This window comes from Sorex fumeus, unplaced genomic scaffold, assembly GCF_029834395.1.
Source record: "Sorex fumeus unplaced genomic scaffold, SorFum_2.1 ptg000015l, whole genome shotgun sequence".
Classification (NCBI taxonomy): domain Eukaryota; kingdom Metazoa; phylum Chordata; class Mammalia; order Eulipotyphla; family Soricidae; genus Sorex; species Sorex fumeus.
The window spans coordinates 4,685,520-4,700,590 of NW_026606072.1; the positions used below are offsets into that span (position 1 = coordinate 4,685,520).

Below are 15,071 nucleotides of genomic sequence, written 5' to 3' on the forward strand. Positions count from 1 at the left end.
AAACTAGAAATTGAGCTTCCATAGGACCCTGCAATACCACTTCTGGGAATGTATCCCAAGGATGCAAAAAAGCACACTAGAAATGGCATCTGTACCTATATGTTTATTGCAGCACTGTTCACCATAGCCAAAATCTGAAACAACCCAAGTGCCCTAGAACAGATGACTAGTTAAAGAAACTGTGGTACAGCTACACAGTGGAATACTATGCAGCTGTCAGGAGAGATGAAGTCATGAACTTTGCTTATAAACAGATAGCCATGGAGAGTGACTCATTTCACTTAGCCATGCTAAGAAAGAGAGGGACAGACATAGAAGGACTTGACTAATTTGTGGAGTATAAAACAACATAACATGAAGCTGACACCTAAGAATACTACATACACGGGACAGTAGATTGCTCCATAGCTAGAAGCCTGCCTCATGAGCAAAGGGGAGAAGGCAGCTGGAATAGAGAAGGGATTACTAAGAAAAAGATGGCTGGGGGCTGGAGAGATAGCACGGTGGGTGGGGCGTTTTCCTTGCACGTGGCCGACCCAGGTTCGATTCCCAGCATTCCATATGATCCCGTGAGCACCGCCAGGAGTAACTCCTGAGTCCTGAGTGCAGAGCCAGGAGTAACCCCTGTGCATCGCCAGGTGTAACCCAAAAAGCAAAAAAAAAAAAAATGGCTGGAGGAATCGGTCGGTATGGGAAATGTGTGCAGAAAGTAGGTAAAGAATAATCTCTCAGGGTCTGTATTGCAAACCATTTATGGGGAATCATGTCTGCTACGGAGGCAGGGGGAAGGTGGGAAAGGGGGAGTATACTGGGGATAATGGTGGTGGGGGATGTGCACTGGTGGAGGGATGGATGTTTGATCATTGTGTGATTGTAACCTAAACATGAAAGCTTATAACACTCTCATGGTGATTCAATAAAATTTAAAAAAAAAAAAAGAAAAACAATAGTTGCTGGGCTTTGAGGATTAACTTGGAAGGGGTTGTATTACAGTTCTCCAGAGAAACTGAATTAACATGATACTAAGAAAGAAAATAATTATAAAGAGTTAGCTCATATTATTGTGGCAGCTCTGAAAACCCCGTCAGCTGTCTACAAACAGGAGGCTCAGAAAAGCTACCGGGTGGAGATAGATCTCTATCAAAAGGCCTGGACCAGAAGATCTAATGGTTAAGTCTTCTTCCAGGAGCAGATGATTAGTATTTCAGCACAAATGGACTGAGAATGATAAAAGTCTTCCTTCCTCCATTTGAACTAATCAGACTCACAGCATTATGGATGATGCCCACCACCTGGGAAATGGCAGTCTGCTTTATTGAATCTACTGATTCAAATGGTACTCTCATGAAAATAGCGTATCCAATACACCCAGAAAAAAAATTGTACCCGGATAATTGGAACACCCCTGGAATTGGTGAAGTTGAACCATAAATTCATCAACTTCTTGCCAATTTTAAACTGTATACATCACCTTAAACTTTTAGTCTCTAAGTAAAGATAATGACAAAGTCATAGTTCCTCCTAACTTCCACAAAATTGAAAATGTGGGCCAAACAGTAATACAAATGTAGGCCAAGTGGTAATACAGAGTGTAAGATGCTTTTCTTGCACATGGCTGAGCAGGGTTTGATACCTGTGAAATCTGAGCAGTCAAGAGTAAACCCTAAGCACTGCTAGTGAACAACTAAAAATGCACTAACCTCTTCTCATAGTGATGTTTATTATTCTCCTTGGTGTTATGTAGGTGTTATGTAACTTTAAAATATTTTGTAGTCAGATTAGCAGCATTTAAATATTTCAGTATGAATTCAGTATATCTAATGTTACATTGTAAGGGAATAAGATTAAATAATATATCTGTGTGCATGCTTTTTGTTTCTTCATATTTGTGAGTATGCATGTGTGTATAATTAAAAGTCTTGATTTCCCTCTCATTTTTTTTCTAATATTTTTGGGGGGCAGGGGCCACCCGGCTGTGCTCAGGGGTTACTCCTGCTTCTGTTCGCTCTGTGATCATTACAGAGGTTCTGGGGGGATTGATCTAGGATACATCACTTGCCTTAGGCAAGTGCCTTAAGTCTTCTAGTATCTCTCTGGTCCCAACTCTCTTTATTTCTGTAATGACATATTTGCTATTCATAACTGCCTTCTTCAATGCCCACTTCTTTTACAATCTTGAAGTATCTCAGATGATTATGACTCTTTCTATGAAGTGTCTGTGCCATTAGTAATCCTGGATTGGGTTATTGTGCTTCTCCACTAAACTTATTTACAAGATTATTAAAAGATACACTGTAGAATCCCCTATATTTCAGGTAAACTCTTCTTTGCCTGTTGATTCAGTGGCATGAAGAGCCCAGTGTAGGTGGGTATGAGTCTTAACTTCTGGTTCAGTGAAACCATTGTTGTTACAGACTGCAAGGAAGAAGGCAGACTAGCGGGTAATGAGATTGGGGACATTTGGGGTCCTTCTATAACTTCTTACTGTAACTTCATTGCTTCTCTAGGCCTGCTCTTCCTTAATCACATACATACGACTTATATTTAATGATAGAGTGGTACTGTGCATCTCCAACTTTATGAATTGGTATGATTAATAAGACCCCATTCATGAACTCAGTTTGCATGATATTTGGTGACATATCACGAGATACTTGGTATTTACTAAGGATCAAGAGATGTTTTCTCATATAATAATTTAACTAACCATGGAAGACAGTAGGTAGGACTGTGTTTCTAAACCTTGAGGGACGAAGTTGTGGCCTGCCAAAGACTCCAGACATATCCCTGTTTGCCATTGCCATTTCAGGAACCATTGGATCGGCTGGATCATATGACCCAAGCAATATAGCAACTTGGCTTACACAACTGACAACTTATTGCAAAGCCCTCTTCTTATTTGTACCAGCAGCTTTTGAGATTACTCACTAAGTAGACTGAAATAATGTCCATTAATGCTCCCAAATGAGGAATTTCTTGCTCCAAAATTCAAAGATAGCTAGTAGGCCTTATCCCTCTTTTTAGGTTATAATGGGGGACTAAATATTACAGCTTTTTAACTTTAACTTTCAAATGGTGTATTTTAACATGTTCATATCACTTGGCCTCGTGGAAATTTTACTGAAGCAGAAGACACTAGAATTATACTTCCCTCCATCTGACCCACACACATTCTACCAGAAAGTCTCATGTTATGCACGCACTTTTGCTCACTTGGTGAATTTACTGTCATCAATGCTCTCAATGCCATGGATAATATCGGAAAAATCTTCGTCAGAATATCTGTGATAATATCTTTGTCAGTAGGAAAAATAATAAAGATTCTGCAAACTTTTTGTAACATCGGGATGGAATATTAAGAACTCAGTCCTTCCAATACTAAAATAATGCTTTTGATTTACTTTTTCCTAGCTATAAATATCCTAGTAGCTTTCATATATCCTTTCCTACTGTAACAAGCCTCATTCAGCGAACTGAAAAACAAGTTCAGGAATTCTGTCAAATGCTGAATATGTCATTTCCAATTATGTATATTCTGGAAGTGTGAAACAGAATTGACTGAGTTATTCTCCACTTTTATAAAAGGGTTTTTATAAACCCCTTCTCTGATGGGGGCTACAGTCATATTGAGTCTCCTGAAATTAGCATTAGGTTAGAGCCAGTGTCAATTATTCCCTAAAAAGTCTGATTTTTTAACCCCAGTGTTCATTTAATATGGTAAGAGGTTATAGTTAGCTTTGGGGAAGATTTGCCCATGTAATTTTCAGTAGTTTAGAATAGTTTAGCTGATTCTTTTCTCAGGATCCCTTGAAGATTGTTAAGGATTTCCAAAATTTATGTGTTTAGTCCTTATAATGAAATGTATAAAATGAAGGATAAGTAGATCGTAAGGATAGAACGCTTATGAATTTACTAGTGCCCTTCTAAGAAAGATATGAGAAAGATAATATCCCTGTTCTCTCCACTGTGTCATCACACAGGAAGATGACCATCTGCATGCTACAAAGAGTGTCATGCTACTAACAGTGCTGGCACCATATTCTTAGATTTCCCAACTTTCAGAACTCTGAGAATAAATTTTCTGTTGTATAAGCCACCAAATTAATGGTGTTTATTATAGCAATTCAAACAAAGATAGAAATTGGTACCAAGAAATATTATGTAACTAAGTAAATACCTAAAAATATGGAAGTGACTTTGGAACTGATAGAGAATTGAATTTTGAATCAGTAGAGACTGGTAGTTTCGAGGTGTATACTAGAAAAAGCTCATATACTTTTGAATAAATTTCAAAGCAGTTCTGGTGAGTACTAGGAAATAAAAGAGAGCTTATCTTTCTCTGCAGTAAATTTATGTCTTAGAAAATCATCATCATGTAAGAATGTTGGTAGAAATACAGTTGGTTAAAGTCATTTTGATGATATCAGATATAAATGAGGAGCAAGTAGTTGGACAACAGTTAAAGCAATCCTTGTTAGGAAGTAGCAGAGAAATTAATGCAGTTGTAATCTTGTTCTAGTATTTTATAGAATAAAATATATAGAACAGTATATAGAACCTAAAGTGATAAATTTTAATATCTATCTCAGATTACTAAGAAATATTGAAGGAGAAGGTTGGTTTCTCCTGCCTGAGTTATAATAAAACTATTCATAGCAGTGCTCAGGGGACCATATGGAGTGCTGGGAATCGAACCCAGGTTGGCCGTGTGCAAGGCAAACGCCCTACCCACTGTGCTATGGCTCTAGCCCCTAAAGTTTATTTTAGTCATGCAGTTTATGTTATTTTAGCCATGCAGTTTATAGTATTACATATCATAAAGGAACAGGCTATTGATATATAGAGATAATTCAACAATCAAAGCATTATGCAGAACAAAGGCAGTCTTATACAAAATAGTGTTTATTGTGATCGCATTTATATAAAGCTCTCGGGATGTTACAAATAATCTTTATTGAAAAAAAATCAGAAGAATGGTTCCTGGGGCCAGAGATTGGCTGAGAAGAAATACGAAGGAGGGGCTGGAAAAATAGCACAGTGTATAGGGCGTTTGCCTTGCACATGGCTGACCTGGGTTCAATTCTTAGCATCCCATATGGTCCCCCGAGCACCGCCAGGAGTAATTCCTGAGTGCATGAGCCAGGAGTAACCCTGTGCATTGCTGGGTATGACCCAAACAGCCAAAAAGAAAGAAAAAAAAGAAAAGAAAAAATACAAAGGAACTTTCAAGAATGATAGTAATTATATCAGTGGTTTGAAAACCTTTTAAGATTAAGACTTTAGTATCATTCACTCTGAAGTGGGGTCCAATACTTTTTATATGCTCTAGATGGTTCTGATACAACTTAAAGGGGAGAACTCAGTGGTAATCTGAGTTGTGATAGTGAATGCTATTAACAAAACTGAGTGCAGAGGTATAAGGGTTTTGTACAGTGGTTGGGTACATGTCTAGCATGCTCTCAACCTGGGTTTAATTTTTAGCATGGCATGGTGCCCTCCCACATTCTATAGCCTTTGCACTGAACAACCAACTGTTTGTCCAAGAATTGTGTTGGGGGAGGGGTGGCCACTGAGTATAGTACAGCACGTAGAACATTTGCCTTTTATGAGGCTGGCCCCAGTTCAATCCCTGGCACCTCATATGGTCCCCTGAGCCCTGTCAGGAATGATCACTGAGTGCCCCAATCCCCTACCCCTCCCAAAAAAAAGATTGCTGATGATAGACCCAGACCTGAAAACCTTTTGGTGCCCCTGCCAAACAAGAGAAAAACAGTTTATAGTGAAGAGATAAACATATGTACTCTAAAATTTTTTTCAAAAGAGGAAATGCTTAGAAATGCATTATAAGAAAGATATCTTTATGTCTGTGTTCGTGTGCATGATATATCTATACATAACATGAGTACCAGACTCTGATTTGATGTGTGTGGAGCGGGGGAGGGACGAAAGGAGGGAGAGATTGAGAGAGAGGGGAGATAATGATTTGAAAAACATTCAATGGGCTGGAATGATAGTACAGGTAGGGTGCTTTCCTTGTACACAGTTGACCTAGGTTTGGTCCCCAGCATGGCATATGGTCCCCTAAGCACCACCAGGAGTAATTCATGAGCATTATTGTGGCCTAAATAAATAAATAAAACAAAATATCAACAGCTTTGCAAATCATGGTTCTTTAAAAAAGAATTATTTCAGTCCAAGGATTGGAGTGTATGCCTCCCATGCTAGAGAAGCTGTTTCAGTCCCTGTCACCGTATGGTCCTCTGGTTCCAGACCCAGAAACTGCCCCTGAGCTACACTACATACTGGATGTAGCTCCAAAATAAAGCAGGAAAAAACAACGTTAAAGAGGTAGTTAAAAGGGATCAAGATGCCTTGTATTCAGCTGATCCTGTGTGATCCCGTCTACTACATGGATCTACATTGATTGAAGTGACCTTCCCAGTACTATGACCCAAGTCCCCCACCACACACACACCCAGGAGAGAGAGTATAGCCATAAAGTGCCTTGAACACAGCTGGCCATGGTTCGATCTTCAGCGCCACATAAGGTTCCCTGAGCCTGCTCTGAGTGATCATTTAGCACAGAGCTAAGAGTAAGTCCTGAAGGGGCTTATTCTGAAGGGTCACATTTGCGTGTGACCCCAAAACCAAATTTTTTTCTAAAGGGAAGAAAGATAACATATAACAGACAGACCATTGGTATAGGACAGAGACCACTGCAGATTATGAGGAAATAATGAATTTTCATAAACAAGCCTGGGAAAATTGGCTATCTATGAAGAATTTTTAGAAATCCATTCCTAATTCAACTTAGCAGTCAACTCTATATAAATTAAAGGGAATCTTTAAATGGTTAATAGAAGATAAGAGATAAATAGGTAGATAGATAAGTAGATAGAAAATGGATCATCTGGCTGTGCTTGAGATCTACCCCTGAGCTTGGTGCTCAGGGGACCATGTGGTATTGAAAATCCCAAGACTTCACACGTGCAGGTCAAGTACTCTCGCCCTGATTCATCTCTCTGACACCCCAAATCCAGTGAGGAATTTTGTTTTGGACCATACCTTACAGTTCTCAGAGGCTGTTTGTGGGCTATGTTCAGAAGTAACACATGGCAGTGATCAAGGTACAATATGCAGACCTTGGGATTAAACTGGGGTCTGCTGCAACCAAGGCAAAATGCCTTTCCTCCTGTCCTACCTCTCCAGCTCTTTATTTTATCTTTGACCTTTGTGTAAGAACAAATTTATGAACCAAGTCAAAAAGAAACATTAACCTTTAGGAATGCATTCTCTATTCTTACTTGAATCAGTAGTGGCCCAGTTGGCCAAGAAATTGCCAGTGGGGTCCTCAAACTTTTGCTTGGGAGCACCCCTCCCCCCAAAAGAAGTGATCTGAAAGAGACCAGAAAAATAGCTCAGTGGGCTACAGCAACCCAGCACCATATGATCTCCCTCGGCCCCCAGCGCTACAAGGAATAACACCCAGCGTTGGGCCAGGAATGAACCTGAATATTGCTGGATGTGTCAACAAAATAAAAAGTTATTTTAAATTGAAACAGTTAATGAACAAACATAATTGATAAAGGCTCATTACTAAGAGCATTTAAGAGGCAAGAATCCCACCACTTAAATATATCTGTGGCACTAATAAGGCACAAAAAGGCATTTCATAGAGGAAATGGCATTATCTGATTTATAAGGTGATCACCCTTGGACAATCAAAACCATATTTTATTTTATTTTGTATTTTGTATTAAATCACTGTGCCCTATACAGTTACAAAGTTTTTCATGAATGCGTTTTAGTCAATTCTGACACCTATCCCTTCACCAGCGCACATTTCTACTTCCAGTTTTCCTCCCACCCATCACCCTACACAGCCCCTGCAGCCAGCCTCTATGGCAGACACTTTTCTTCTCTTTTTTTTTTCTCTCATTTTCCTTTTAGACACTGTGGTTTGTAATACTATTACTGAATGGGTATCATGCATATCACTTTACCTCCTTTTACCACTCAATTTTTATCCAGGATGATCATTTCCATCTACCATGGCCATAGTGGTCCTTTCTCTGTCCTAACTGCCCTCCTCTTCCCTTTGTGGCAAGCTTATTACCATGGACCAGTGGGGTCCTCAAACTTTTGCTTGGGAGCACCACCACCCCCACAGCACCCCACCCCCCAAGAGAAGTGATCTGAAGGAGACCAGAAAAATAGCTCAGTGGGCTACAGCAACCCAGCACTATATGATCTCCCTCAGCACCATATGATCTCCCTCCTGACCCTTATTTCTGGTGTCTTTGGCTATTATTCACCTAGTATAGTTTTGGGTTTGCTTTTTTGAATCCCACAAATGAGTAAAGTCATTCTGTTTTTCCCTCTCCCTCTGGCTCAGTGCACTTAGCATGATACTCTCATGTCCATCCGCATATAAGCAAATTTCATTACTTCATTTTTTCTAACAGCTGCATAGTGTTCCATTATGCAGATAATAGGCAAGAGATGGAATATTATATAACATGTGTTATATAACTGCTATAATCAAGAAAAGTTTGCAATTTGAAATAATATATAATGTATTATATATAAAAAATTACACTTTGAAACACAATTTAGCAATATTTTATGACATCAAGCATTCATATATCCTAGAGCCCAGAAATTTCACTCCAAGGAAGTACGATGTATGTTGTCAGAAGAACATTTTTTAGTTGTTTCTTATACCTTTAAAATTGTAATTAACCTGCCTTAGAAGAATGGATATATGAATTACAGTGCAGATACAGTGGCCTATTGTGGAACTGTAAAAATGAATAAAACACAGCTTTAATTATAGTTTGTGGCATAATGTTGAGAGGAAAAACCGAAAGGTCTATGGTCCGAAAAGACCAGGTCCAGGAGGATACTTTTTGGAATGCCTAAAATCATGTAAACCCGTAACTAATTTTTTTGAGCCAGGAAATGATAAAATGCATATTAGTTACTTCGAAAGTGAGTTAGAAAGTGGGATAAGGGGTGGAAAGCTTTGCAAAATATAGGTTACTTGAAATATTCTTATTTTGAGTTTGGGTTGTCAGGCATCATGTGCTTGTGTTGATGTTGTGTCTTGGACCAAAATTTATGATTAATACTTTGTGATAATTTGATGTCTTGGAGAAGATATAAGGATGAGGGATTGTTGTTCATTCTTGCCTGAAAAAGACCAGGCTAGCATGTAATTATTAATATAGAATATGACCAAAAAATAGTTGTTCAAAAGTCAAAACTGATAAAAATTAAGGTTTTCTCTTTGACTAAGGAGTGATATTCAGTGAATATTAAGTTAATCTGCTTGTTAACCAGTTTTAATCATTTACGTATCTTGTAATGTATGTTTAATTTGTACTGTCAAGTACTGGCCACACAACAGTTTTTTAGATATAAACTATTTTGAATTTTATTTGATTTTAACTCCCATGTCACACTAGCCATATTTCAAGTGTTTAGTAGTATCTACAAATACCTTGTGGTAAGCATTAGACAGTACAGACATAGAACATTTCTTTATTACTACTGAACATTTTGATACCACTAGAACAACACAAATCAAATCTAATCAATTTTTATTAACAAAACAAATGTGCCTTAGATAATTTTACCACTGACCCATGATTGTGAAGATAAATTGTTTTTTTTTTAATTTAATTTAAACTGAGACCTTTTGTCATCTTATTCATGACACTTTTCTACAATTGTTTATTAATTGGCAACGGATAAAATTGCTAGCTTTATGTTTTGCAGTTGTAGATCAGATGTAGTTATAATTACATATAAGTATAATTAATGCATATTTTTTGAAATATTAAAGGACTTGAAATAATGAGAAATGGAATTCTAATTCTTTAAAATAATTGAACTACCATTTAGTGGTATTATTAAAGGAAGATCACCTTTCATATCTTACCTCAAACCCTACACATAGCAGTTTAAATACTTCATGCTAAAATTGTTTGAAAGTATTTATAAATTTCTGTTTTATAAAATAATTTAAAACATTTGATTTATTAATTTGCAATTTTAGTATTAAGTTGTTAATGACAAATTGAAACGTTTATTATTTAAGGACACATTTAATGCATATCTATTGCCATTGCCTAATGAATAATTATGCTGGGATTCTTTTTTTTTCTTTTCTTTTCTTTCTTTTTCTTTTTTTTTTTTTTACGTATATACATATATAGTTGTTGAAGTCCGAAGAGGATTCCTCATATAAACCTGTGAAGAAAGCTTGTACTCAACTTGTTGATAACCTAGTTGAGCACATTCTTAAATATGAGGAATCTCTAGCTGGTAAGACATTTTATATGTTGGTCATTAAGTTGATTTTGTAAAATATAATATCAGCACATTTCTGATTTTTTTTCCTTTGACTTTCATTAGCCTACTAATTAATGACTCCACTTTTAAATAAAATTTTTCTTTGATGTTGCATTCTACATTATATTGTTATCGTTGGCTAAGATTATCAAAAACTATGTAATAGAATTTTAGGACTTATCTCTTCACATTTTCAATGGCATATAGTTATAGATCTCAAATTTGAAAGCAGTTAAAAATCCAGAGGCTGGAGATTTAGTACAGCAGGGAGAGATAGTACAGCTGGAGAGTTAGTACAGCAGGAAGGACAGTTTCCTTGCACGTACCAACCAGACTTCATCCCTGGTGCCATATATGGCACCAAGTAGTACTGACAGGAATAAGGCCCTGAGCACTGCCAGATGTGGCCAGAAAAAAATCAGGACTTTATATGTATTTATTTAATATCACTCATTAGAAAAATATTTGATACTTTTTAAAACATAAAAGTTTATTCTGTTACATTGTTTTAACAATTATTAAATTTTTATAATGATTGTAGTACATTTCTAAAATTATAATTTTTTTAAAATTTATTCTTGAGCTAGAAAAAAGTTAAATATTTTTAATTGACAGATTTCTTTTAAATGTTTTCTGTTGTCTATTATATTACGCACCAGTCACAAATCTAATGTTATTAATCTAAATATAGCTATAAGTTCTGTTAAATCAAACTATAAAAGAGCTATCGTTTCTGTCTTTTGCTTAAAATACATAATACTAGCTAAAATAGGGCTGGAGAGATAATATAGCAGGTAAGGCATTTGCCTTCCACAACAAAACCTACCTGGGTTCAATCCTTGGCATCACATATGGTACCTGAGCACTGAACCAGGAGTAAACCCTGGGTGTAATCCCCAAACAACAACAACAACAAAAACAAACTAGCTAACATTACTTGCATCTCTTAATTTACGGTAATAAAGAATAATAGCATTTGTCATTCTCTAGGAGAAACCTCTAACAGACACTATTTGTGGCACTGAAGGAAATTGTTGATTTCCCTTATATTTTTTATGCAGTTCTTTCTTTTATTTATTTTTATTTTCCATGTGTACCTCTTTTATCTCTTTTCTCCTTATCCTATTTTTCCCTCTTCTAGATTTTAAGGAGTCACTTAATGTTTAAAAGTTGCATATCTCTAAAAACTAATTTACCTTCTAATAACCACTGTGTCTCCTAACTAGGAATTTCTTTCTCCTCCCAGTATTTTGTTTGCCTTTCTAAGGTTTACTTTTATAGATTATTAATTTTTCATTCCTATCCTTAAAAACATCTTATGCCACAATACCATCTCTTTTTTTTTGCTCAGTATCTATGAACACAGTATTAACTCACCTGTTATTTCCATTTGCCTTTTTCCCCATAATTACTTCCATACATATTTTTAGACATATAACCTATTTATTCCAAAAAACCCATCACCAAAATTTCCCAGTTTCCATTTTTTTTAACTTCTGACTCCCTTCAAAATAAAATTTGCTTTCCATAGTGCAGACTCATTGCCCCCTATTTTTATAGTATGTAATTATTAAAACATGAAAATCAGAAAGTATGTACTAATTAATGGGATATACTAATCTTTTTTTATTGATGCATGTCTTAAATGTATCCAGGGCATAATCGTGAGTAATTTAAGCAATATCCTGAATGATTTTTTATTACCTACTCATATTTTAGTGTCTTATTTCTCTGTTTTTCCAGACTCTGACAATAAAGGTGTGAATTCTGGAAGATTGGTAGCTTGCATAACCACTTTGTTCTTATTCAGCAAAATAAGACCCCAACTCATGGTTAAACATGCTATGACTATGCAACCATACCTTACCACTAAATGTAGCGTAAGTATAGTGCTGCCTTATTTTTGTGTGTCTTAACATTAATCATGTATATTAAATTTAGAATTCACATGTATGTCATCAACATTATTTGATAAGCTGTGTCACATTCTCAAATATACTTTTACTATTTCTGGCATCTTCTCTGTAAGCTTTATATTTATATCTGATAAATTTCAAGTTTTAGTTCTTTGAGTTAAGCTCGAGCTAAATTCAACGCAAATACTTTAAATCTTACTCTTAAAACATCAAAGGTGAGTAACTTTGTAATTCGTGGTGATTCAATATGAAAAAAGAAAAAAATTAGAAGTGAGTGAGGTAAGAGTATCATTGTGAAATGATATTTTTGGATTTTTAATTTGCTTTTTCACTTGTCATTTTCAATATATTTTACAAATATTTTTATAATATAGTAAATATTATATTTTTTATAATATAGTAAATACAAGGAAATGGAAAAATATTCTATACTTACGTGTTGGAAGAATTAAACTGTTAAAATAACCAGCCTTATGCTTATGCTTCTACACATAATAAACTCTTTATACTTTAAAAAAAAATAACAGCAAGGAGAAAAGGGGACCAGAGAGATAGTGTAGGGGTTTCAGTGCTTGCCATGCACATTACCGCCCCTAGTTTGATTCCCAGCACTGCATTTGTTTCCAAGTACAGAGCCAGGAGTAAATCCTGATGAGCACAAATGAGTATAGCCCCAAAACAACAGGTTTTTTTAAATATAGAAAAAGGGTTCCAGGTAGTACAGTGGGTAGGGTGCTTGCCTTGCATGAGACCAGTCCATGTTGGATTTCCAGTAACCCTGTATGGTTTCCAAGCCTTAGCAGGAGTGACCCCTGAGCACAGAGCCAGTAGTAAGCCGTAAACACTGCCTGGTGTGGCCCCAAAACAAAACCAAAAAAGCAGACACTTCCTCAAAGAGCACATATATTTGACCAACAGAAAAAGTGTTCAAAATCATTTCTTTTCAGAGAAATGCAAATCTCATTTGTAACAGTGAGATATGATTTACACCAGAAATTCTGGTCCTAGGCATCTATCCCAAGAACAAAAATATTTATAAAAGTATCTGCATGGGCATTCACTACAGCACTGTTTACAAAACAAAATGAGTGGAAAAAGAAGAGTTGTGTGTGAGTGTGTATGTACACATATTTTTGCATGCATGTAAAATGAAATTTTTCTGGAACTTAGGAGATAACATTCTGGTTTGTTGTTTGCAACTTGAATGGAAGTGGAGGAGGTCATGTTAAGCGAAAGAAGTCAAAGGGAAGACAGGTACTGGAAAATTCTCAGTCATAGGCTATACAGTTAAGGAAAAAAAAGCAAAGAACAAAGAGGGCCAGGGAAGATAGCTTTATAAAGCTAAAGCGCATGTATTGCACACAATGCCCCAGGTTCAGTCCCCGGCACCATATGCTCTTTCAGACTTCACTATATATGACTCCCCTGTGCCCCTCCTCAAAAAAAAAAAAAGGGGGAATGGGCAGTGGAGAATGAAAACCCTAGGACGCTAACAACAGAACCCAGTTTACTATAGAGGTTGGTGGGAGGATCGGGAGAAGGGAAGAATATAAGGATAGTGGTACTAGTATGTTTGAGCACTTTAGGGGAGGAAGAGGTGCAGTAATAATAATAATTAAGCATTCAAACAACAAGATGGAAAATCTTATTAAATTCATTGAGAATAACATTTTGAGGGGCCAGAGAAATAAAGAAGGTAGGGCTCTTGCAACCTTGGTTGAATCTCCTAGCACCACATTATGAGGTATGTCCCCCACACCCTTTATTTATTTATTTTTTTATTAGTGAAACACCATGAGGTACAGTTGTAGCCTTACAAACTTTTGTGCTTAGGTTTCAGTCATACAATGATGGAGTACCCATCCCTCCACCAGTGCCCATTCTCCACCACCAACGATCCCAGTAGCCCTCCCACCCCCACACCCCATCCCCCCCACCCCACCCTGCCTCTGTGGCAGGGCATTCCTTTTGCTCACTCTTTCCTTTAGGGTGTTGTAGTTTGCAATAGAGGTTTTGAGTGGCCATCGTGTTCGGTCTATAATCTACTTTCAGCATACATCTCGCATCTCGAGCAAGTACTCCAAACATCCTTAACTTGGTGTTCCCTTCTCTCTCTGAACTGCCTTTTCCCCTATCATGTGAGGCCGGCTTCCAAGCCCTGGAAAAAAACTCCTGGTACTTATCTCAATTATTCTTGGGTGTTCGACTCCCATTCTGTTATTTTATATTCCCCAGATGAGTGCAGTCTTTCTGTGTCTGTCCCTCTCTTTCTGGCTCATTTCACTTAGCATTATTCCATGTAGAACCACTTGTATGTAAATTTCATGACTTCATCTTTTCTAACAGCTGCATAGTGTTCCATTGTGTAGATGTGTCAGTTTCTTTAACCAGTCATCTGTTTTCAGGCACTCAGGTTTTTCCCCAAATTTTAGCCACTGTGAACAGTGCAGCAATGAACATAGAAGTGCAGATGTCATTTCAATTGTACTTTTTTGCCTCTTCGGGATATATTCCCAGGAGCTCCACACCCTTTTTTTAAAAAGTGACATTTAAGTAAAATAAATAAGTACATAGTACATACCATGTGTATGTATATATTTAAAGTAAAGGGGGGTGTAAAAATACAAAATAGCTCTGTTTTTTATTTTTGTATTGGTGCCACACTGGGTAGTGCTGGGGCTTGCTACAAACTTTAATCAAAGATCACTTCTGGCTCTACGTGAGGGACAATATTCATAGCCTGGGATTTAACTAGATCAGCTGTCTGCAAGGCTAGCATCCTACCTGCTGTACTGTATC

General features: G+C 36.9%; 1 protein-coding gene across 2 annotated transcripts in view; it reads left to right on the forward strand.

Moving 5' to 3' along the window:
* The window catches only part of NIPBL (NIPBL cohesin loading factor), a 215,362-nt gene that overhangs the window by 174,806 nt on the left and 25,485 nt on the right, over positions 1-15,071 (forward strand). For both annotated transcript variants that reach the window (XM_056112225.1, XM_056112227.1), the window contains exons 33-34: positions 10,221-10,329; positions 12,100-12,236. In XM_056112225.1, the coding sequence (XP_055968200.1) occupies positions 10,221-10,329; positions 12,100-12,236 (246 nt within the window). The remainder of the gene's footprint in view (positions 1-10,220; positions 10,330-12,099; positions 12,237-15,071) is intronic.